We start from the raw sequence: 21,915 nt of genomic DNA on the forward strand, positions 1-21,915 counted from the left end.
GGAGACTTTGTTCCTTTTGACTATTAGTTCCGGAGATCCAGTTTTATCCAGCAGGTTCTTCTCTGTGGCTGAGTTTTATGTGCCCCTTTATACCTTCCACAAAACAGCTCAGGTGAGAAAGATATGAGCAGATGGATGGAGAAGAAATGAAAAGTTTAATGCAGCTTCAAGGTAAGGCACGTTCTTGTATTTCTGTACAGATAAAAATATAATTGAACTTGTTTGTATATATATGCATTTTCCTAAGAATATTTTTTTCTTTTAAGACACATTTAATGATAAACTTTAATCTTCCTTTGCAGGTGCTTTTTTTTAATAGGTATGAAGGGAAAATAATGAAGTAAAGTAAAACTATGCTTTGGTCTATGTCCCATTAAAAAAAGAGGATAAACACTTTGAAACTCTATGTGACTAACGAACTAAAGAAAGAAAAATAAATAAAAATAGTATTAATCAAATGCATTAATATTAATATTAATAAAGTTATAGCTTTAATGACATTTATGCTTTTACTATAATAAGATACGTTTGTTCTTTAAGAACCCAATCAAGTGCTTTGCAGAATAAACTAATCTTTATCAAAGATGATTATGAAGGAACTTCAGCGACTTCAGCAACTTCCAAACAAATATTAAATTTTTTTTCTGCGTGTACATTTGTTTTTATGGTCAATACATAGTCGCCAGCTCGAGCCAACTGTCCGGAAAAAGCCGTAGAAAGTATCTGCGCGTGGATTCGAGGAAGACCAGGAGGGCCACGAACGGGCAGATGGTCCAAAGAAATCGGCCAAATCTGAAACAATGAGGAACCAATGTCAAGATGTCAATCTGCCGGATGTCGTGCTGCCGGAAAAAACCCACTTCAGTTCGTTGGTCCCCTCCGTTCGCAGGCACACAGTGGCGTTCAAAAGGGAGATACCCGCGCAGAGGCAAATCAAAAAGACGACTGCCACAGTTAGCCGCCAGTTGTCGAAGCCATGGGCCAGCAGGTTGGCACGTCCCGTCTTGGTCAACACCAGGTTGGTGCACTGCATCGTGATGAGGCTCATCAGGCAGAGGGAGGACGCCTGGCACTCCAGTCTTTGCCGAGCCGCACTGGTCTGGGGGAGAATCGGAGTTGCGTTAAGTTGACTGCCCCGGCCAAGTTAGTTGTTTCTACCCATTCCTGGCCAAAAGCGTCGGTGATGTCGGTGACCACCTTGTCGTGCCACATGATGTGCTGACCCACCAATGTCCTGGGCACAAATCCCTTGCCAGCCATGAACACAAAGTAGGTCATGAAAACAGCAGCGGCTTCGATGGTTCCCACAAGGATGTGGGACACGAAAAGTAGTCTGCAATATGTTTCGGAGAACATTATCAATTTATATTACAAATAAATAATTCAAAAAATAATAATTAAAATAATAAGTAATGCAAAAAACTATCCAATAATGTTTGCAATCAGTTTTGGCCCTTAAAAACATAATTTTTTATGGGAATGTTATTCTTTTTTTTAATAATCAAACAAAAGAAATCGCACCTTTAGCATACTAAATATCTGATATAAAATTTTGTGACGAAAGTTGAACAAGCGTTCGCCTAAACAAACACAACTTTTAACTTTTTTCTGTAAGTATGGGCTTACTTTTTGTTAACCTGATTGTCGAAACTAAATGGCCCACAGTCCCAAGAGTTTCAATTTGGCATATGTTAAAAGTACTTAAATGTATAAGGACCACAAAAGCAAAAACAAAATGCTTAAACTTTAGTTTACAAAAGCCAATCAAATTCCTAAGACTGTTAAATTTACCCAAATGTTGCCGGCAAACACCTCATAGAATAAATACCACGCTAAACATAATTCATGTTGTGCTTTACCTGAGGGGTCAACCATGATCGATATGCAGTTTGTATAGGATTATCATAAAGGTAAAACTTTTGCCAATGCCTTGATTTAATGGCATTAATGTACTGAAAGCATTGTTATTGTTTTATTATTTTGTGAGTACAAACATACCGACTATTAAGCAGAAAGTCGTCGTAGACTTTGGGCATCTGCTGCATCAGTTTCTCCTCTGGGGGCTCATAAATTAGGGTCATGGCAGGAAGCTAAGGGAAAATTCCGTTTTGCTACAGTACATGAGAATAGGAGAGCCGAATTTTATGGAACAGCGACCCCACTTACCAAGTTCACGAAGAAGGCCAGGATGAGCTCAGCCATGATGTGGATGTGAAAGGGAACGCGGAGCAGGAAGAAGGCGATGTACACCAGGATGGAGGTGGTGTTGGTGGCCAAGCAGTAGGCCAGAGCCTTCTTAAGGTTCTCGTACAACAGACGACTATCGGCCACGACACTGACCAAGGTGGCGAAGGAGCTGTCCAGCAAGATGAGATCGGCACTGGCCTCGCACATGACGGCACACCCGAACTTGGCCACGCCCACATGGCCGCTCCTTATGGCGGGTGTGTCATGGAGGGTGCTACCGATGATGGAGACCACTGCTCCCAGCCGGCGACAGGCGTCCACGATCCAGTGGAGCTGTTCCGTGCTCGTTTTGGCACACACCAAGTCGCGCCGATCCAGGAGCAGCTGTTCGATGTGCCAGCGCTGGTGGTGCGGCTTCTCGTCGGCTAACTTGGACATGTCCACTATGTCGGTGCCGGCCAGAGACCCTCTGGCCTGAAACGCCTCCCAGGGCGCCGCCAGGATGCCCACATCTACGGCCAGCGACTTGGCCAATTTCCGTTTGCGGCGCGTTACCAGGATCAACTTAATGCCCGCCGACCTGCAGCGAACCACTGCCCGAGGAATGGTGCTCCTCGCCGGATTGTGCGTGGCAATCATGCCGAGGAACCTCAGCGCGAAGGTGTCCACGGCCAGGTAGTCCCGGTACTTGTACTCCCCGTCCTCCAAGCCCGTGCTGGTGCTCACCTGCGAGAAGCGTCGGAGCTCCAGCTCATTGCTCAGCTCCTTGTAGGCAAAGGCGCGAACGTGGCGCCCCGCCTCCAAGAGTCCGTCCGCCAGGTTGAGGACGATGTCCTGCAGCTGGTTGTCCAGCGGCAGCTCCTCGCCACGGAGGCCGAAGGTGGAGCACCGGCGCACCACCACGTCGCAGTGGCCCTTCATCAGCAGGATGAGCTTCGGCTGGCCCTCTTCGTCGCGAGTCCTGTGCACCGTGACCTGCATCTTGTCCGCACTGGAGTAGTGCTTGTTGGCCACCTTCTCGTGGTCGCGACGCAGCTGGTCGATGTTGGGCAGGGCCAGCAGGCCGAACTTGAGCAGAGCTATGTCGAGGATACTGCCGTACATGTCCTTCTGCATCTTGGGCACTCCGATGTTTCCCGGACAGATGACCGCATCGTTGCAGAGAACAGAGGCCCGGATGAGCTCAATGAAACGCGAACTTTGGGCATTCAAATCTAAGTTTTCAGCGCTCAACAGTTCCATGTCCACGAAGATCTCGGATACCCGCATCCGGCGCTTGGTCATTGTGCCCTCCAGATCGGTGACGATCACCGTGCTGAGGCCCACTGTGGTGGTGCTGCGCAGGTTCCTCACATAGCACTGCTTCTTGTTCATTTGGTTCTTAGTCCTCCGCATGCCCCAGTAGACGATGAAGGGCAGGTAGAAGGGTGTCAGGGCAATCAGGAGTGAGAGATTGACTTCGTACAAAATTTCACCTCTCTCCAGTCCGGTGGTCCAGAGCAGCAGGATGCACACTATTCCGATCATCACGAGCGTATAATAACCAATCTGGAAGGGTCAAGCAGTTAAGAGCAGTCTTCTCGACTCACGAACATTACGTACTTGCGTCTGGTGCCTTTCCACTCGACTTGGAGGACGCTCCCGGAAACTGAGTGCCGTCATCGTTCCCACATCGGTGTCCTTGCCACAAGCAATTGCCACGCCGAAGCCATAGCCCTTCATCGCATGACTGCAGGCGAAGCCCACGTTGTTGGAGCCCCATTTCGACACAGGTTTGGTACTCATGCCAAAGCAGTTTTAATTCTAAAGCTGGCACATTAAAAAAGGATATCTATGATTTTTTTTAAAAATATGTAAACAATATTTTTGCTGCTTATAGTATGAGCATCTAGAATGTGAGACCCAAGACGAGCGTGCTTCATTAATCTTACCACCGAGATTTCGTGTTATACTCCCATTTAAACAGCCTACAACCAGAAAAAATTCAAAATTTTAAGAAAAATTCATTTACTAAAAATCAATTTCCTAAATATGTACAGAACGATAAAAGTATGGAAGCCATATACCTTTTATGGAAAATATAAAGGCTCAAATTTTAGGACATGTTTAATGAGTGTTAAATCGAAGTGTATTGGCAATAAATTGGTTCGACCTATTGGGACTTTGAGATTGGAATTTAATGCATTTCTAAAAACTAGAACTCCGAGCTTATATGCCTTGTTTAATATAAGGCATTCTCATAGCAATTTAATAAGTAAAACCCCACCTAAACATAACTAAAATGTTAAAAGAATGTTTAGTAAAGTGTGGCAGAGTAATAGTTTAAAAGTCCCCTATGTATTCCACTCTGGAGAATCGCTGCCGTCCCTCGTTCGCTAACGGAATGATGTTCACGGGCTTGGAGTATCCTGTCAGAGCCACGTTGTTAACCTCCAGACCCGAGGAGCTGAAGAATCGGAGATCGGCAGGAATCCGTTGGCCGTATCTGATGGGGACAATATCGCCAATGACCACGTCCTGGGTGAGGATGACCATCTTTTTCCCGTCCCTTAACACAGTGCAGTACATGGGCATTAACTCATCGAATGCCATGACCATATCCTCGTTGTCGTCGTCTTGCAGATAGAGCACGAGTCCTGAGAGAAAGAAACAGAAGAGCAGGATGATTCCAGCTACTAAAAACTCTGGATCGGTTTTTCCTTTGACTTTTGAGTCAGTTTCGAATGTGAAGTATATGGCAAAGCAGGCGAAGGAACACAGCAGAATGAAGATGCCCAAGATGCTGAAGCAGTCCTTTATAAATTTCCAAAACTGCACATCCTGTTTAAGGGGAAGCGGCAGGACATTCTTGCCGTTTCGGGCTAGCTTCTCGGCCGCCGCCTTTGCCGTTAGGCCCTGTAAATGGATCCTAGGTTAGATATCTCCTGATTGGTAGCGTGATTGTTACCATCTCACCTGACGGACATTCGTCTCCAATCTGGAACAGAGCTCTTGAAATGGCCAGATGTGCAGATATGGGCCGTAGAACTCCAGCCACAATTCATTCTCCGTTTGACGCACTTCCTCCTCGCCCCGCTTCCTGGCCTTGCAACGCCAACACCTAAACCTACACCTACACCTACACCTACACCTCCCTTTCCATTTCGAGATCTGTTTCAGCCAGAGTACCATGTCTATGGAAAACTCCAAGCAATTTGTGGAGCCTTGTTTTCGGCATGTAGAGTTGGGAAAATGGCTCGTAAAACTGCCATCAATGTTGTCACATAAACCAGCCTGCGACTCCCGATGTCACCCAGTTGGCCCCGGGTCAGGGGTCAGGGGTCGGGGGTCACGGATATTGGGGGGTCATAACGGTGGCGAGGAACTCAACTGCTCCAATGGGAGTGGCAATCGAAATCGCAAATCGACTCGAATTGATACGCCGCCTCCTCGCAAACAATTGCGCCCAAAGGCCGATGCCGTGATATTGACACTGGCTTGCTGACATGTTCCACGCCGTATTTACAAGCGGACGGAATGCGCTCTTTATGGCCTCGTTTAATAAGTCATCAAATTTCATTGCTGCGAAGTAAAAAACAGATAAAACATGCATTTGCATATATTTATGGGATACGGCGCCCATCAAGGGAAACGAGAAATTTCTGCGTTTTCGCTCAATAAGTTCGAATTGGAACTAACTACCCTGGCGAATCGGATGATGTGTGGCATTGTTGGCGGTCAATGTGTTTGTTTGTGGCAGAATAAAAAAGGTTTTCAATTCAGACAATCGTATTGTATTTTTAGTTAGGCAGCTATGACTTTTTGATTTGCATTCAAATGACTAATGGATACATTTTTTTAAAAAGATGTCAAGGGGAAAAATGATTTTAAAAATAAGCTATAAAACAAATATTAAAAAAAAAAACAATTGGCTCGTACGATGCTTTCCATACCTTTTGGAAAAAAGGTTTAGAAATGAAGTTATTGAACATGATAATAATAAAGATAATCTTAAAGACCTCTGATTTTTTATGAGGCTTAATTAGATATCTAACAGCTAAGGGTGGGTTGATTTCTATTGACTTAAATAAAGAGATAACGGTTATCATTTTTGGAAACATTTCATGATAACCATTGAACTGGGTTAATTCAATATATATTAATTTACATAATTCTTGTTTAGAATTTTTAACAATTTGCGTTATCCCAAATCGACCCACCCTAGTGCAGATGTATCTTAAACTTTTAATATTCTTAGTGCATGGGGTTCTCTACTAAACAGTAAAAGCTTTGCTCCCTCTCATTCTTAACCAGCTGATCACGAGCGAAAAAAGCTTTTTCAGAGCTTTCAAGAGAGGAGAGATCGGAACATATACTGTATATCGACCACCTGTATATATACGGCATGTGGCACTTGCCGTCCGCTCAGTCTTAATTTTCCACTCCCTGCGAAACACAAAACAAAAAAAAACATTATGTCCGGCAACAAATACTGCTTCGCCATCGATCGCGGCGGCACCTTCACGGACGTACTGTGCATCTGTCCCGGCGGAAAAGTACGCACCATGAAGCTGCTCTCCGAGGATCCGGAGCGCTACAGCGATGCACCTCGCGAGGGCATCCGGCGGATCCTCAAAGAGGAGACCGGAGAGGATCTGGCAGCCAGTGGCTTGGTGGACACCTCGAAAATTGGTTGGGTTCGCATGGGCACCACGGTAGCTACCAATGCTTTGCTGGAGCGCAAAGGAGATCCCGTGGTTTTAGTGGTCAACAGTGGCTTCCGGGACCTCTTGTACATTGGCAACCAGGCGAGACCGAAGATCTTCGACCTCCACATCCGAAAGCCAGCGAATCTATATAAATCAGTGGTCGAGGTGGACTGCCGCATAGTTCCCGAGCAGGCGGATCGCTGTGAGCTGAGTAAGTGAAGATGCTCCATAAATTATGCCAATCTCGAGTGCTAAATACATACTTATATTATAAATACAGATCACAGCTGGAAGGTGCTAGAGGGTGTGGCCGGCACCAAGTATCTGGAGGTGCGACCAGTTGATGAGATGGCTATCCGAGAATCCCTCTCAGTCGCCCGGGATCAGGGCGTCTCCTCCGTGTCCGTGGTGCTGGCCCACAGCTACGCCTGTCCGGAGCACGAGCTCCGGGTGGGAGCCATCGCCCGGGAGCTGGGCTTCAGCCATGTGACGCTGTCCCACCAGGCCATGCCCATGTGCCGGGTGGTGGCCCGAGGCTATACGGCCTGTGCGGAGGCCTACCTGACGCCCCATGTGGATCGCTACCTGGCCAGGTGAGTACATCTAATCTCCGGCTTGTAAATTTGCGGAATGACCCAGCTCTTTTCGGGCCCAAACATGTTTTTAGCTGCACCGGGGAGAGTGGCTATAAAGATAAGCCCGTAGTCAGACTAAAAGCAGAACAAAACCCAGCCGGGCAAACACCAAAAGCTGAGATCCCTCATAGGGTTACGTAAAGTAAACAAATAGAGAAAAACAAGCGGCACGGCTTCGTTAAGGGTCCCGACTCTAGAATACCTCGTAATGGGGTAAATAACTAAAAAAAAATCCTGGAAATTAGTATAATAGTTCCTCAATAGTAAATATTTGATATTGAACTTTTGAGTATTGGGAATTTTTAAACTTAAGATTGCAATATTTGTATTAAGTGTTAATACTCTATAACATTTAGCAAGTTATTAAATGGAATTGCAACTTGGGCAATCCTAACGATCGTTAATTTGATTCGTCAATTGTGAGTAATTAATACTTAACCTTTAAATATAAACTAAGAATCTAATATGAGTAGATAATTTATTTAAAGTATTTTATATGTATTTATTTTAATGTATACAGTTTTTACCGTAGAAACATTAATTTTAGAATTCAACTGATATTTCTTCTACTGTCTTTATATATTAAGCATATCTTATCTTATCACGATATACCCAAGTTTCTAAAGATCAGGAGGGTATAAAAACAAAACAGTGAGAATTGCGTAGTCATTATACACTGGTGGTTAAAATATCGGATCAAAATCATTTTTTTTTTCAATATAAATGTTTTGTTCTAATGGTGTTTTCTATAGTTTCAATTCAGGCTTCGACCAACTGCTGGGGGTGGTGTTCAAAATAAAGAAGACATCTTTCTTCATTATTAATTTAAACTCCAATCTAATGGTGTTCTCTTATCCTATAGCTTCAAATCTGGCTTCGACAAGCAGTTGGAGGGCGTGGATGTGCTGTTCATGCAATCGGACGGAGGCCTGACCAACATGGAGAACTTCCGTGGGGCTCGAGCCATTCTCAGCGGTCCAGCGGGAGGCGTTGTAGGATATGCTCTGACAGGAGCCCGGGAAACGGAGCTACCACTTATCGGCTTCGACATGGGCGGAACCTCAACGGACGTGTCCCGCTATGCGGGAACCTATGAGCACGTGATCGAAAGCACCACGGCAGGGGTAACAATCCAGGCTCCTCAGTTGGACATCAATACCGTGGCTGCAGGCGGCGGATCGCGATTGTTCTTCCGGTCTGGCATATTTGTGGTGGGTCCGGAATCGGCCGGATCCCATCCCGGACCTGCTTGCTACAAGAAGGGAGGTCCTCTGACCGTCACGGATGCCAATCTCATTCTGGGTCGCATTCTGCCGCAGTATTTCCCCAAGATCTTCGGTCCCAAGGAGAACGAACCACTGGATCATGAGATCGCCAGAAGTAAGTTCGTCGATTTGCAGACGGAAATCAATGAGTACTTGAGGGCTTCTGGCGATAATCGTGTCCTGAGCGTTGAGGAAGTGGCTCTCGGTTTCATTCGGGTGGCCAACGAAACCATGTGCCGTCCCATTCGAGCGTTGACCCAATCCCGAGGACTGGACACGGCCAACCATGTGCTCTCCTGCTTTGGAGGAGCAGGTGGTCAGCACGCCTGCGCCATCGCCCGCAATCTGGGAATCGCCAAGGTGGGTAAAACTATGAGAAAATTATTTAAATCAAAAAATATATTTTAACACTTTATTAGTTAGTTTTAACACAAAATAATAAACGTTACTCCTCTTATTGATTTTAGTCATGTCTACATTTTTAAAACTATTATAATTTTAAATCAGACAAAAAATGTACGATATTTTTAACAATTTTTAAGGTTAATTTTTAACTTTTATATCTTTTTTATCAGGTTGTGGTCCACAAATACGCCGGAATACTATCGGCCTATGGAATGGCTCTGGCCGACGTGGTCCAGGAGGTCCAGGAGCCGAATGGCCTGGAGTTCAGCGATGCAAATGCGAAACAGCTGAAGGAGCGTTTAGATGCCTTGTCGAAGCAATGTCATGATAAGTTAGCTGAGCAGGGATTCAAAAGAATTGAGCTTGAGCCCTTCCTCCATTTGCGATACGAAGGCACCGATGGCGCTTTAATGGTTGCTCCGGCATCTGGAAAGCAATCCTCGGCATCAAATCCCTTGCTGGTGGCCTACGGGGACTTCAATGCCACTTTCCTGGAACGGTATCGCACTGAATTCGGATTCGTATTGCAAAACAGACGCATCATTGTGGATGATATTCGCATTCGAGGATTGGGCAAGAACGAGACACCGCCGGAGTCGGAAATTCAAAATGCCTCCGAAGTGACGCCCCCAGCGGAGTTGGGTTCACGTTGTCGCCTTCACTTTGATCAGGGTGGCTTCGATGCTCCGATTCACCTGACCAAGAACCTCTTAGCCGGACACAAGATCGCCGGACCCGCGGTGCTCATAGATCAGCTTTCGACCATTGTGGTGGAGCCGGAGTGTGCGGTCAAAGTTACCCAGTTCGGAGACCTCATCATGGACGTGAAGACGGGTGGCAAGCATGGCATCAACGCGGACTTGGACCCAGTGCATCTGAGCATCTTCAGCCACCGCTTCATGAGCATCGCCGAGCAGATGGGCAGGGTGCTCCAGCGCACTTCTATTTCAACCAACATCAAGGAGCGCCTGGACTTTTCGTGTGCCCTTTTCGGGCCGGACGGTGGATTGGTGAGCAATGCTCCCCACATTCCAGTCCATCTGGGCGCCATGCAGGAGACGGTCCAATATCAGCTGAGGGTGCGCGGGGAGACCCTGAAGAACGGCGATGTCATCCTGGCCAACCATCCCTCAGCAGGAGGATCCCACCTCCCCGATTTGACGGTCATTACGCCGGTGTTTTATGAGTGAGTGATTTAGCATTTAAGTTGAAATATACTTTAAATTAAAAGAATAGGTTTTAACATAAAAAATATATTTTATTTGAACTTTTGTACTTTAAACTCTTTCCCAGTTCAAAAATCAGACCAGATATTTGGTAATAGTATATATGAAAAAATGGTACTCATAATAAATAATAATTAGTTCTGAATTAATCTTAAGCCGAGTTAAGTTTTTTTTTATAAGAATATGGAAATCTGTATCTAAAACCTCTACTTCTCCTTTTGTGAATGACATCAAAAAAATTGACAAGCATAGAAATGGGAAAAGATTTGCTTGCCCCAAACTCATACTGGCGTACGTGCCGTATGAGTAATTTTCATGGAAACTTTGAGATTTAATTCAGAATTGCTTGCAAATTTAAAGGGTAAAGTTCCTTATAAAAAAAACCGCTTTATTGGACATACATGTATCTGTTCAAAATTTAATCTATATCAATATTTCAAATAATTCTGGTGTGCTGCAGTATTCTCTGCAACCCAAATTCGGCTGCAATATTTATATACATGGCGGTTTGACTCAATTGTGATTGAAAGATAACTTTTGGACTACCCCCAATTAACTTTTAATATGAATATCTTTGAGTACTGAGATATAACATAATCTTTTTGAAAATCACTCTGCAGTTTTTTAATATATGTTAATCTTTCCAGGAATCACCCGCGACCGGTCTTCTTTGTGGCCTCGCGAGGTCACCATGCGGATATCGGAGGCATTACTCCGGGCTCAATGCCGCCGCACTCCACCTCGTTGGCCCAGGAGGGAGCCGCATTCAAGTCCTTCCTGATCGTGGAGAATGGCCTGTTCCAGGAGCAGCAGATCATCGAGCAGCTGACCACGCCCACGGCCGCAAAGGGGGCGGTGGGTACTCGCAACCTGAGCGACAATCTGTCGGATCTGAAGGCCCAGATTGCGGCCAACCACAAGGGAATCCAGCTGGTGGCGGAGCTGATCGACAGCTATGGCTTGGATGTGGTGCAGGCCTACATGTCGCACATCCAGAAGAACGCTGAACTGGCGGTTCGTGACATGCTGCGGCAGATTGGCCGGGACACTCTGGACCGGACGGGATCCACGGTGCTGGAGGCGAAGGAGTTCATGGACGACGGCTCGCCCATAGCCCTCAAGGTGACCATCGATGCGGAGCAGGGATCGGCTCTGTGCGACTTCACCGGATCGGGGGTGGAGGTGTGGGGCAACTGCAATGCCCCGCGGGCAATCACCTTGTCGGCCCTGATCTACTGCCTGCGCTGCATGGTGGGCCACGATGTCCCCCTCAACCAGGGCTGCCTGGCGCCCATCCAGGTGATCATTCCGAAGAACTCTATACTGGATCCCTCGGAGGGAGCCGCCGTGGTCGGTGGCAATGTGCAGACCTCGCAGCGCATCGTGGACACCGTGCTCAAGGCTTTCGGAGTCTGTGCAGCCTCGCAGGGATGCATGAACAACATAACCATCGGGGACGAGACCTGGGGCTACTACGAGACCGTGGCCGGAGGAGCAGGCGCCGGACCCGGCTGGCATGGAGCCGGCGGCGTGCACACGCACATGACCAACACCCGCATCACTGATCCGGAAATCCTGGAGCTGCGCTATCCCATGATCCTGAAGCGGTTCTGTCTGCGCACCGATGGCTCCGGCGGACGAGGCCAGTTCCACGGGGGCGAGGGCGTAGAGCGGGATCTGCTTTTCCGTAAACCAGTGACCCTGTCCGTCCTAACGGAGCGAAGAACCCTGCAACCCTATGGCCTTGCTGGCGGAGAATCGGGTAAAAGTGGGCGTAACTTGGTGGTCAAAAAGGATGGTCGAGTGATAGCCTTGGCGGGAAAGACTTGCATCGATGTGGAGGCTGGGGTATGTTGTGATATAAGTTCAAACTACGATTTCGGGTATTAATCGATCTGTTTCAGGATACCTTTGCCATGAAAACTCCCGGCGGTGGCGGATTTGGACCAATTGAAGATTTTTCCAAAACTGGAGAAGGGGTGAATCAGGAAAACAGCAAGCGATATGTGGAGCGAGGGACTGTTTTTAACTACCTCCAATCCCAGGAATCTGCGTAATAATGTCTTTTATCTATTTTTATACGTGCCATATTAAATAAAGTCTCTCAATGTTTTCTGTTAAAACCAGGTGTAATGCAAAATACAAAAATAAATTACCTTTTTTTTAATACAAATATAACTAAAACCAAAGAAGTAATTCAGTATTAAATATATTTTAAAACAAATCCCGATTTAAAATCAAACCAATAGTAATATTTTGATTTATCGTAGGCCATTTAAAAAGTGCGCCAAAGTAAAACCGATAGCCGATAATATCGATATTTACACTCGAGCATATGTTTTCAGTAACTGCAATCGCCGACAGTCTATCGATAGTTGTGCGTAAATATGTTTTGCACGTGTTGCATTTGAAAGAATAGTGTCCGTAAACAAAAGTGTTTTCTCCTCATATTAATTCAGCTGAGCGCAAATGAAGTGAATGGTTATTGAGTGCAAACTGTGACAAAATGGCAGCGTTAGCGGAAAAGACGAAAGACACCAACACATTTCGGGTGAGTGTCCACAGAAGTCTCACGTTTTTGGGTGCCCCGACTAACACATTTTTTTCTGGCACAGTTCAAATCTTTCGGGGATCGGGTGAATGAGATTGACCTGCGGCACTTGGCCCTCTACCACATCGGCCACCGGAACGAGGAGCTCGACGAGGAGGAGAACGCCACCTACTTTCAGCAGACCATCCAGAAATGGAACGTGCTCAATCTCACCGAGGAGTACAACCACTTCAGCAAGAGATGCCGCAAGATAGTCACCCTGCCGCAGCTGCTGCACCAGAAGGACTTTGTGGTGGACCTGCTGCTGGAGCGCCTGGCCACCGCCACCAATCTGTCCCAGCAGCCGCTGCTCGAGCTGCTCTACGTCCTGGCCAGAGATCTGCGCGAGGAGTTCTACCCCTACTTCCAGCGCGTCCTGGACCGGCTTATCTGCCTGCTCAACACCCAGGATGCGGAGCAGCTGGAATGGACACTGATCTGCCTGGCTCACCTGTTCAAGACCCTCAAGCCGTATCTAAAACGCAACATTGGCGTGGTCTTCAACGCTATTCTGCCGCTCCTCGATGAGCAGCATTATGCCGAACATGTTACCAACTTTGCCGTGGAATGCTTCGCATACATAGCGCGCGATGTCCGGGACTTCCCGCGCTTCCTGACCTTCGTGCTGCAGACCGTGCTGCGAGAGCAGGTGGAGAGTGTCCATGGCTGTGGTCGGCTCATCTACGAAATCCTGCGCGGCGTCAACGGACAGCTGCACAACTCGGCGGCCGAGATTTTCGCCCATGTTCTGGAAGTGCTGGCCAACAAGGCATCGGCACACACAGTGGCGCAGACAGAGCTTTTGGGCGACATTGTGGAGTATTCCTTGGGACTTTTGCTCAACTTCCTGCGCTCAGACCAAAGCCACGTCCTATGGCAAAAGCTCTGCTCGGCTGCCAGCAGTGAGAGTGCGGATGTACTGCGGCTGATCAATCTAATGCTGCCCCTGGTCACCCATAAGGACGGACGCTATGTCGCCGAGCTTCCGCTTGTGGTCTCCACTCTGCTGAAACTGCTGGAGCGCGAAGTGGATCCCTTGCAGCCGTTGACCACCTTGGTCACCAGTCTGCTGAAGGCCCAGCACGCTCAGCTTAGCCAACTGGATGCCAGTCGCCTGCTGCAAAAGCTTCTGAGCACAAGTCGCAAACATGTGTCGGTGTACGAAGACTCCATTCTGCAGCTACTGGACTATCCGCAATTTGAGATTCTGGTACTGCCCAATGCAATTGGACACTACGAAGAGCAGAGACACACCAGAGCGCTGGAGCTACTGGCTCGCATTGTTCAGCACAAACGGCCCCTGCAAGTGGATGGCAGTTCGTTGGCCCAATGGGTGGCCTATCCCGTGCAGCTCAAGCAGAAGGAGGCCATTAAGATGGTGGAGCAAGAGCTACTCAATTTGGACTTGAACAGGGAGGATCATCTACATCTGCTCATCTTGGCGCCCCATTTGAGGGGATTTAGCAAGCAGCCTTTGGAGCAAAGATTGCAATCAGTCATCCAGAAACTGCTGAAGGATGGCGATAAGGATTTCACCCAGCTCCTTTTGCTACTACAAACACATGCCTTGCTCAAATTTAACCTGCCCCAGAAACTGCGATCTAGCGTTAGCGGGTACTTGATCCCAGAACTGGGAAAAGACCTTCGAGCTTTGGCCTGCTTGCAGCTGCTTCTTCTGGAAACCCCTAAGAACGAGCTCTCCGCCTCGGAGGAATTACTTTCGGCCATTTCGAGTCTTCTAAGCCAACCTCTGTCGCAGTACAGACGCATAGCTGCCCACTGCTTAGATGTGCTAAACTCCTCGAACAAAACCAATCCGTACTCCTACTTTTATGCCGCCGCCTGCATCGAACCCACTGTCCACAACTACCGCGACTTGCTCCTCCAGTTGCAGCAGCTGGAACCCGCTGCTGCTCAGTTCAAGCAGTTCTCCCAGTTGCCACACTTCAAGGAACACTCCGTGAGCCTCCTGCTCGGCCTGCTCTACAACAATTTCAAGTTTGTGTGGGCCCCGGTCCAGCAGCTCCTGGCTGCCTACGCCAAAACGATGACAGCAGACGAGTTCTGGAGTCCGTTTAGGGCCAAGTTGCTGGACACTGTCGCCTGCATAGACTACAGAAGGGAGGTGACCACGTTGCAAGAGCCATTTCAAAGGAACTATCAGTCGGCGGCGCTGACAATGCTTCTTCCTCTGGCCGCAGAACCCCAGTTGACGCTGCAACAGGCCCTCAACTACCGCCAGCTCCTGTGGCAAAGCCTTCCCAAGTTGGGAACACTCGCCGAGGTGAAGAATGCTGACTTGGTGCGGATGTTTTTGCAGTTTTTGGAGCAGGAGTACCGTGCACAGTTGGAGAAATCGGAGCATACTTGGAATGTAAACGAGGCTACAGGTGAGCTAAACACAATTTATTGCCAACATTAAGTCTTATACCGCTTTGACTTCCCTTAGCTGCTGATCTGGAGGCAGATGACGATGATGAGAATGAAACAAAGCCGGAGCAACGAGGCCGCCAGAAGAGGAGAACGCACAATGCCCACACCAAGTTCATACTGCAAACGCTGCAGCTGAAACTGGCCTGTTTTGTCTCGCAGCCCAATCCCAAGGCTCTGCATCGGCAGGCCGAGATGCACGACTTCTATCTGGAGCTGCTGGCCGGCCCGAATGCCCAGTTGCAACAGTTGGCGCTGGACTGCCTGGCGGCCTACAAGCAGCCAGCGGCACTGGTTCAGCAAAGAGCCCAACTGTCGGGTCTGATCGATGAGGAGAAGTTCAAGACAACGCTCAGTGGCTTCGAACTGGCCAGCATGCCGGCACAGCAGAGGTCGGAACTGATGCCCTTCATGCTGCGTGTACTGTACGGCAAAATGCTGACCAAGGGTGTCCAGAAACAACTGAGTGCACAGCTGCGAAAGACCCTGATCCTGCGATTCCTGGGCCAACTGGAGGAGTCTGAGATTATGGATTTTCTGAGAATGGCCTTTGGCAAGTTTACTGTCTACACTGACAAACCGGTTGACGAGGTGGCCAAGTACGTTCGAGACTCGTACGATCCATCAGCTGTGATTGCAGCCAAGCAGTTGCAGAGGATCGTGAATCTATTGGAGCTCATTCGAAAGGAGTTCGCCGGCAAGCTGTCGGCAGACTTCCAATGCTACGTACTGAAATTGCTGCTGCTTGTGGGCAGCGTCGCCCAGGAAGTCATGAACGGAGAGGGAAAACTAGTGGCTGCCTACAAGAATGTGAAGCATTCGGGTCTGCAGACACTTGTCAACTACTTTGGTCAACTGGTGGACATGGAGGAGCTGTGGCAGGAGCCCGAGATGAACGCCATTTGTGAGGTCTACCTCTGGCCAAGCATCGCCCGCCTTTCGCAGGACTCCATTCACACGCCCACACCGATGCTGAAGTTGCTGCTTTTGTGGGGCGCAGAACCGCGCTACCAGAAATGGTTGAACAGGAGTCCTTCTTCCGATGAACTTCCCATCATGCACCATTTGATGGCTCTGCTGCTAAACGACAGAGCCAAGACCAATGTGAAGCGATCCCTTTTGCAGGTAGTGGAGCAACTCCTGGAGGCGGCTGCCACCGAGGAGTACGGCGCCGAGGCCCTCGCCATTGTGCATCCCCACATTCCGGCCATCCTGCAGCAGCTGCAGAGCAGTTGGCGCCACAAGAAGGCCGGCCGGCAGACGCTTGACAAGCGGGAACTCAACATTCTAACGCTTATAACCACGCATGTGGAGGAGCCAGCTACGTGCGAGCTGCTGCTGGAGGTAGTCCTGCCCATATTCACCAAGCAGGCGGCTTCAGCTGGCCCGGAGACAGTTGTTCAGCTAGTGACCACGTTGTCCAACCTGTTGAAACGTGTCGCCAGACCGCAGGATTATGTCCGTCCACTGGCTCCGCTTTTCGAGCAGGTTAACGTGCTGCCTGCTAGGAAACTACTCTGCGAACTACTGGCGGACATGGCAAAACGGCTGCACAAGGAGGCGAAACAGAACTCGGCACTGGCCTCCACTGCCGCTTCCCTGCGGGAGTGGGTGAGGATTGTGCTGCTCCTGAATGCCTGGGACAAGAGGTGGCTGGAGCAGCCGGACTACGACAGACGTTTGGAGGGTCTCTCGGAGCTCAAGCAGTTGGTCGAGCGGAAGGACAAGAAGATAGACATGCAGCTAGGTGTCCTGGTGGTCTACAACTGTTTCCATATGCTGCGCCACGACTCGGACCTGGGCATGAGAGTCAACATAGGGGAACTGCTGAAGCCCCTGCTGCCGTTGATCACCCTGCAACTGGAGGTCAAGGAGGATAAGCACTTCTGGCTGGAGGAGACGGTGCTGCCCCTGTTACAGCGCTGTATGCGGGATGAGAAGCACGAGCATGCGAGGAGCGAGGCCATCGGCTTGCTGGGCGAACTTGCGCGCCAATGTCCAGCTGCACACGAGATCCTGAGGGATCTTTCGCCACTGGCGGATAAGCACGACCTGGAGGTGGACTTCTTCGAAAACATGCTCCACCTGCAGACCCAGCGACACGGTCGCGCCCTCCAGCGCCTGGTGAACATCTCCGGCGGCATCTGGAGACAGGCGCCGCCCTGTGCCCGCACCCTCACCCAGTTCCTCCTGCCGCTGGCCACTCGCTATCTGATGAGCGAAAAGCACGCCGGCAAGCACACGCTGGTGGACGCCGCCATCGAGGCCGTGGGGGTGATGGCCGAACTCCTGCCCTGGACACAGTACCAGGCCGTTCTCCGCTACTACCTCCAGAAACTGAGACATGCCCAGGGCCAGCAGAAGCAGTGCGTCCGACTGGTGGTTCGCATCCTGGACGCCTTTCACTTTGACTTGACCCAGGCGCAAACGGATCTCGCCACGCTGGCCAAGCTCAAGGAAAGGCTGGCCGCGGAAACGAAGGAACCCGCCGAAGGGTCAGAGGAAAACAAAGCGAAGAGGATGACGACGCCGATGCCGATGGCGATGGCGATGCCGAAGAGAAACCCTTGAAAAAGGAGGAGGATCAGTCGGACTTTATTGATTTCGAGGAAGAGGAGGCGAGTGCACCGGTGGTGGAGCAACAGCGCACACAACTGCTAGCTCCCAATGCGGCCAAGAAGGTCATGGTGACCATTACGACGGTGTTGCTGCCAACCCTCAACCGCTCCATCACCGAAAAGACCAACTACGACACCAAGCACAAGGTGAACCGTCGACGACTGAGCTACGAGCGCGAGGAGGAGGAAATCCAGCGGGTGCCCATTGCCCTGGCCATGGTGAAGCTGCTGCAGAAGCTTCCTTTGGAGCTACTGGAAAACAGTCTGCCTGGTATGTAAACTATCCTTAACTAAAACGTATAGATTTACTTATTTTGTATGTATTATCTCTAGGAATCTTCATGAAGGTCTGCACTTTCCTGCGATCTCCTTTGAAATCCGTTCGAATGCTGACCCGTGACATTCTCAAGAAGATTATGATCACGTTGGGTGGCAGTTACTTGGGCATGCTGCTGGAGCAGCTACAATCCCTGCTCACCAGGGGATTTCAGGTGCACGTGCTCTCCGTGACACTTCATGGCGTCTTGGATGCCCTGAGGGGCAGCCTGCAGCCAGACCACATTGAGAAATGCATGCAGAACCTGCTGGAAGTGGCCCTCAACGACATATTCGGCGATGTGAGTGCCGAGAAGGAGGTGGACAAAATCGTGGCCCACACGCCAGAGGCCAAGCCAAGTGCGAAGAGTTACCTCACGCTTCAGATAGCCGCTCGTCACATTCGGGACAATTGTTTGCTGGACCTGCTGCTGCCCTTCAAGGAGCACCTGGCCCGATCCCATTCCCGCAAGGTGACTCAGAAGATTCAGGAGTGCTTTGCCAAAATCGTGGGTGGCCTGGTAGAGAACACACACATCGCCAGGGAGAGTCTCCTGATCTTCATCTACGGCACGATGTCGGAGAGCATCAGTGACCTTCTGCCAGGCACTCAAAAGCGCCAGCTCACTGATAAAGAGCAGGCACTGATGAAGAGGACCCGTCCCGACTGCCTGATCCTTCAACCAGCGCCGGGCAGACGCAGTGTAGCCACCGGCAACAAGCAAGTCAAGTCGAATGCCCAGGCCAATGCGCACATACTGGTGGAATTCGGACTGGAGCTCCTTCATTTCGTTTTGAAGCGCAAAAAGCTATCGGATCTGGACTACCAGCCCTTCCTGCAGCCCCTGCTGCCACTCCTGAAGGATTCATTGAGCAGCAATCACGCCAGGACCACCACCTATGCCCTAAAGTGCTACACAGCCATCTGGTTGGGAGAGTACGAGCTCTCCGAACTGAACACCGAGACCCTGCAGCCGGTGGTTAGACGCATGTTCGAGATCCTCAAGAACTTCTCGACCTTCGGAGCCACGCGGCAGGAGGAGAACGCTCAGCTGGTCAGGGCGAGCTTCAAGGCGGTGGTGGCCCTGCTGCGCAAGTGCCAGGACTACCAGCTCAGCAACGAGCAGATCGAGCAGCTGCTGCTGCACATCGAGCAGGAGCTGCAGGAGGGCGAGTGCAGCAGCCAAACCATGGTGTTCACCCTGCTCAAGGCGCTGGTGGGTCGCAAGGTGGACAGCCGCTCGCTGCACGACCTGATGAAGCGTCTGGGAGACCTCGCCATCGTCTCGCCCTCGGACTATGTGCGAGACGAGTGCCGTGGCATCCTGCTCACCTACATGATGGAGTACACGCTGCGCCAGAAGGTGGACCAGTTGGTCAAGTTCATGTCTGTCCAGCTGTGTTACAGCCAGACCGCTGGTCGCCAGTCGGCCATCCAGTTCATGCACTCCGTCATCAACAAGTTCCCGCAGCTGATGCTGGCCAAGCAATCCGAGTTCCTGTACCTTTCCCTGGGCACTCGACTGGTCAACGACGAGGACCCCGCCTGTCGCCGCAGTGTGGCCGCTGCCCTGGAAGCTCTGATCGGACGGCTCACCAAACTGGAGCGGAAGCCACTGCTGGATCTCACCCTGCTGTTCTTCACCTCGCCACAGGCCAGCCAGAAGCCAGGAGTCCGCGAAATGGCCGCTGCTCTGCTCTCGAGATTCGTCCAGGCGGAGAAGGCTGGCTTTGCGGAGCGATTGCCCCTGGTTCTGCCCACGCTGGTGAACGTTCTGACATTGGGTGACGCGGAGGCGGGCGGCAGATTTGTGCGGGCTCCGGGAAATCTGTCTTCGGCGGTGGATGAAACCGATGTGCATAAAAAGAAAAAGCGAAAGGTAATCGCAGTGTTTATGTGCAAGTAATTTCAATATTCTGACACGTTTTATTATTTATTATTATAGAAATTCGAAACCACGCCCGATGAAGAACTCCTGCTCGGTGGTCCTCGACAATGAATCGCGTTTGGAGCAGCAGCAGCGCAAAGTTGACCATCAGGTCATCCAACTGCAGTACTGTCTGCTCAAGATCTTCGAGCATTGCGGGGAGTGCGTAGTCAGCAATCCGGAGCTATGCGACACCATTGATGAACTGGCCTACGGCTGTCAGCGTCTGCTGGGACACGAGCACAACTGGGTTCGCTGCAATGCAGCCAAACTGCTTACCCACATCCTGGCTCACTACGATTACACCTATGTGGGCCAACAGCTGTCCGGAATCAAGAGGGAAGAAGGCGCCGAGCAGAGCCTGTACTTTATTTATGCCCAGCCTGCCGAGGATATAAAATCGCTGGTGTTGGATCTGTGTGCCCAGGTCACGCCGGGCGAAACTGCCCAGGAAATGGTGGACGAACTGTCGAAGATTCTGTTGTACATTGGACACATGCTGAGGGATGTTCCCTTTAGCCTGAAGCAGGAGAAGGATGCCGATGAGGGTGAGGGTGAGGAACGGGAGCCGGTCAACAAAATAAACCTTAACTGGCTGCTGCGGAACATACGTTTCCTGATCAACAAAGAAGTGGCCAAGGCGCCCCACGACACCAGCATAGTACGTATGACCCTGTAAAAAGGCGAAGAGTAATTACTAATATAAACATTTTTTGTTTTACCATAGCGAACTGCCATGTTCACGCTTATCGAGGCTCTGTCCACGCTGCTCAGCGTGGAGTCCGTAACCCGATTGGCGCCATCGCTTCTCCAGGCCCTGGTTCGCGAAATGTCCGAGGAGGATCAGAATGTGGATGCGGATTTGCGCCAGCAAGCTCTCCGTGTGGGCAGTCGCCTGAGGAAGCGCATCGGAGCCGATATCTATGACAAACTAAGGAATTCGGTGCAGACCAAGCTCATGGTCCGCCGTGCCGAGCGTCGCAAGGTTGTGGCCCAGGAGAAGATCCATGATCCCGAGCGGGCGGCCAAGCGAAAGGCTGGCGTGCAGGAGCGCAAGAAGGCAGCGAAGCGCCTGAAGGCAGCTGTCGTCCGCGGCAAAGCGCCGGACACTAAGCAGAAGCTTAAGAAACGGAAACGGAAGGCAGAAATGGATGGATTCTAATTAGTTAGTCGGTTGTTTATTGAACTAAGTTTTTTTCTAAGTAAAAACGGATATATACCGGAAATTGTAGTCAGCCTAAGCAAATTGTGGAAAATATACATGCCGTTAATGCAATAATTCTTTTAATTCAATGACTATTTATTTAGTTTTTAAACTTGAAAGAATGTTGCTTTATTCTTTTACCAAAAAAAAAAAAAACATTTGTCTGCCACAAAGTGTTCCCTAAAAGTGAGAAAAAACTAGAACACAATTTTTCCTTTCTATTTTGGATGACCCAGCTCATATTTATGAAAAGATATTTTTGTTGCGCTATTTCTAAATATTTCTTTATAAAAATAAAACAGAAAGTTATCTAATTGTTTCATCAAAAAAATGTTCCTGTGTTTTCACCGATTTTATATTCAATAATGTAACTATTGCATTAATGACGGTTAATAGTTTAATTTAAATTTGGCGCTCACCGATA

At 49.5% G+C, this 21,915-nt stretch overlaps 4 protein-coding genes across 5 annotated transcripts; 2 read left to right on the forward strand and 2 right to left on the reverse strand.

Moving 5' to 3' along the window:
- Positions 1-601: 601 nt before the first annotated feature.
- On the reverse strand, positions 602-4,047 carry LOC128255480 (sodium/potassium-transporting ATPase subunit alpha). 2 transcript variants are annotated; one of them, XM_052985114.1, is made up of 6 exons: positions 3,790-4,047; positions 2,167-3,735; positions 1,999-2,090; positions 1,159-1,333; positions 861-1,099; positions 602-792 (listed from the first exon to the last, which is right to left on the reverse strand). In XM_052985114.1, the coding sequence occupies exons 1-6, from the start codon at positions 3,970-3,972 to the stop codon at positions 669-671; spliced, it is 2,382 nt and encodes a 793-aa protein (XP_052841074.1). In that variant the 5' UTR covers positions 3,973-4,047; the 3' UTR covers positions 602-668. The 2 variants fall into 2 exon arrangements, 1 of the variants encoding a protein (XP_052841074.1); XR_008267670.1 differs by lacking the exons at positions 602-792; positions 861-1,099 and having other exon boundaries at positions 1,318-1,333; positions 1,999-2,111.
- A 417-nt stretch (positions 4,048-4,464) lies between these two features.
- Positions 4,465-5,687, reverse strand: LOC128255481 (sodium/potassium-transporting ATPase subunit alpha-A). Its single transcript, XM_052985115.1, has 2 exons — positions 5,143-5,687; positions 4,465-5,082 (listed from the first exon to the last, which is right to left on the reverse strand). The coding sequence occupies exons 1-2, from the start codon at positions 5,356-5,358 to the stop codon at positions 4,510-4,512; spliced, it is 789 nt and encodes a 262-aa protein (XP_052841075.1). The 5' UTR covers positions 5,359-5,687; the 3' UTR covers positions 4,465-4,509.
- Positions 5,688-6,575: 888 nt separating this feature from the next.
- Positions 6,576-12,529, forward strand: LOC128255392 (5-oxoprolinase). The gene is made up of 6 exons (XM_052984968.1): positions 6,576-7,086; positions 7,156-7,468; positions 8,373-9,135; positions 9,351-10,366; positions 11,054-12,254; positions 12,311-12,529. Exons 1-6 carry the CDS (start codon positions 6,642-6,644, stop codon positions 12,461-12,463), a joined length of 3,891 nt encoding a protein of 1,296 aa, XP_052840928.1. The 5' UTR covers positions 6,576-6,641; the 3' UTR covers positions 12,464-12,529.
- Positions 12,530-12,757: 228 nt separating this feature from the next.
- Positions 12,758-21,575, forward strand: LOC128255300 (small subunit processome component 20 homolog). The gene is given in 8 exon segments (XM_052984825.1): positions 12,758-12,957; positions 13,022-15,386; positions 15,446-17,940; positions 17,943-18,315; positions 18,378-20,239; positions 20,306-20,347; positions 20,349-20,948; positions 21,015-21,575. Coding segments are annotated over 8 exon segments (8,217 nt in total). The 5' UTR covers positions 12,758-12,912; the 3' UTR covers positions 21,450-21,575.
- The last annotated feature ends 340 nt before the right edge of the window (positions 21,576-21,915 follow it).

This window comes from Drosophila gunungcola, assembly GCF_025200985.1.
Source record: "Drosophila gunungcola strain Sukarami chromosome 2R unlocalized genomic scaffold, Dgunungcola_SK_2 000011F, whole genome shotgun sequence".
Taxonomy (NCBI): domain Eukaryota; kingdom Metazoa; phylum Arthropoda; class Insecta; order Diptera; family Drosophilidae; genus Drosophila; species Drosophila gunungcola.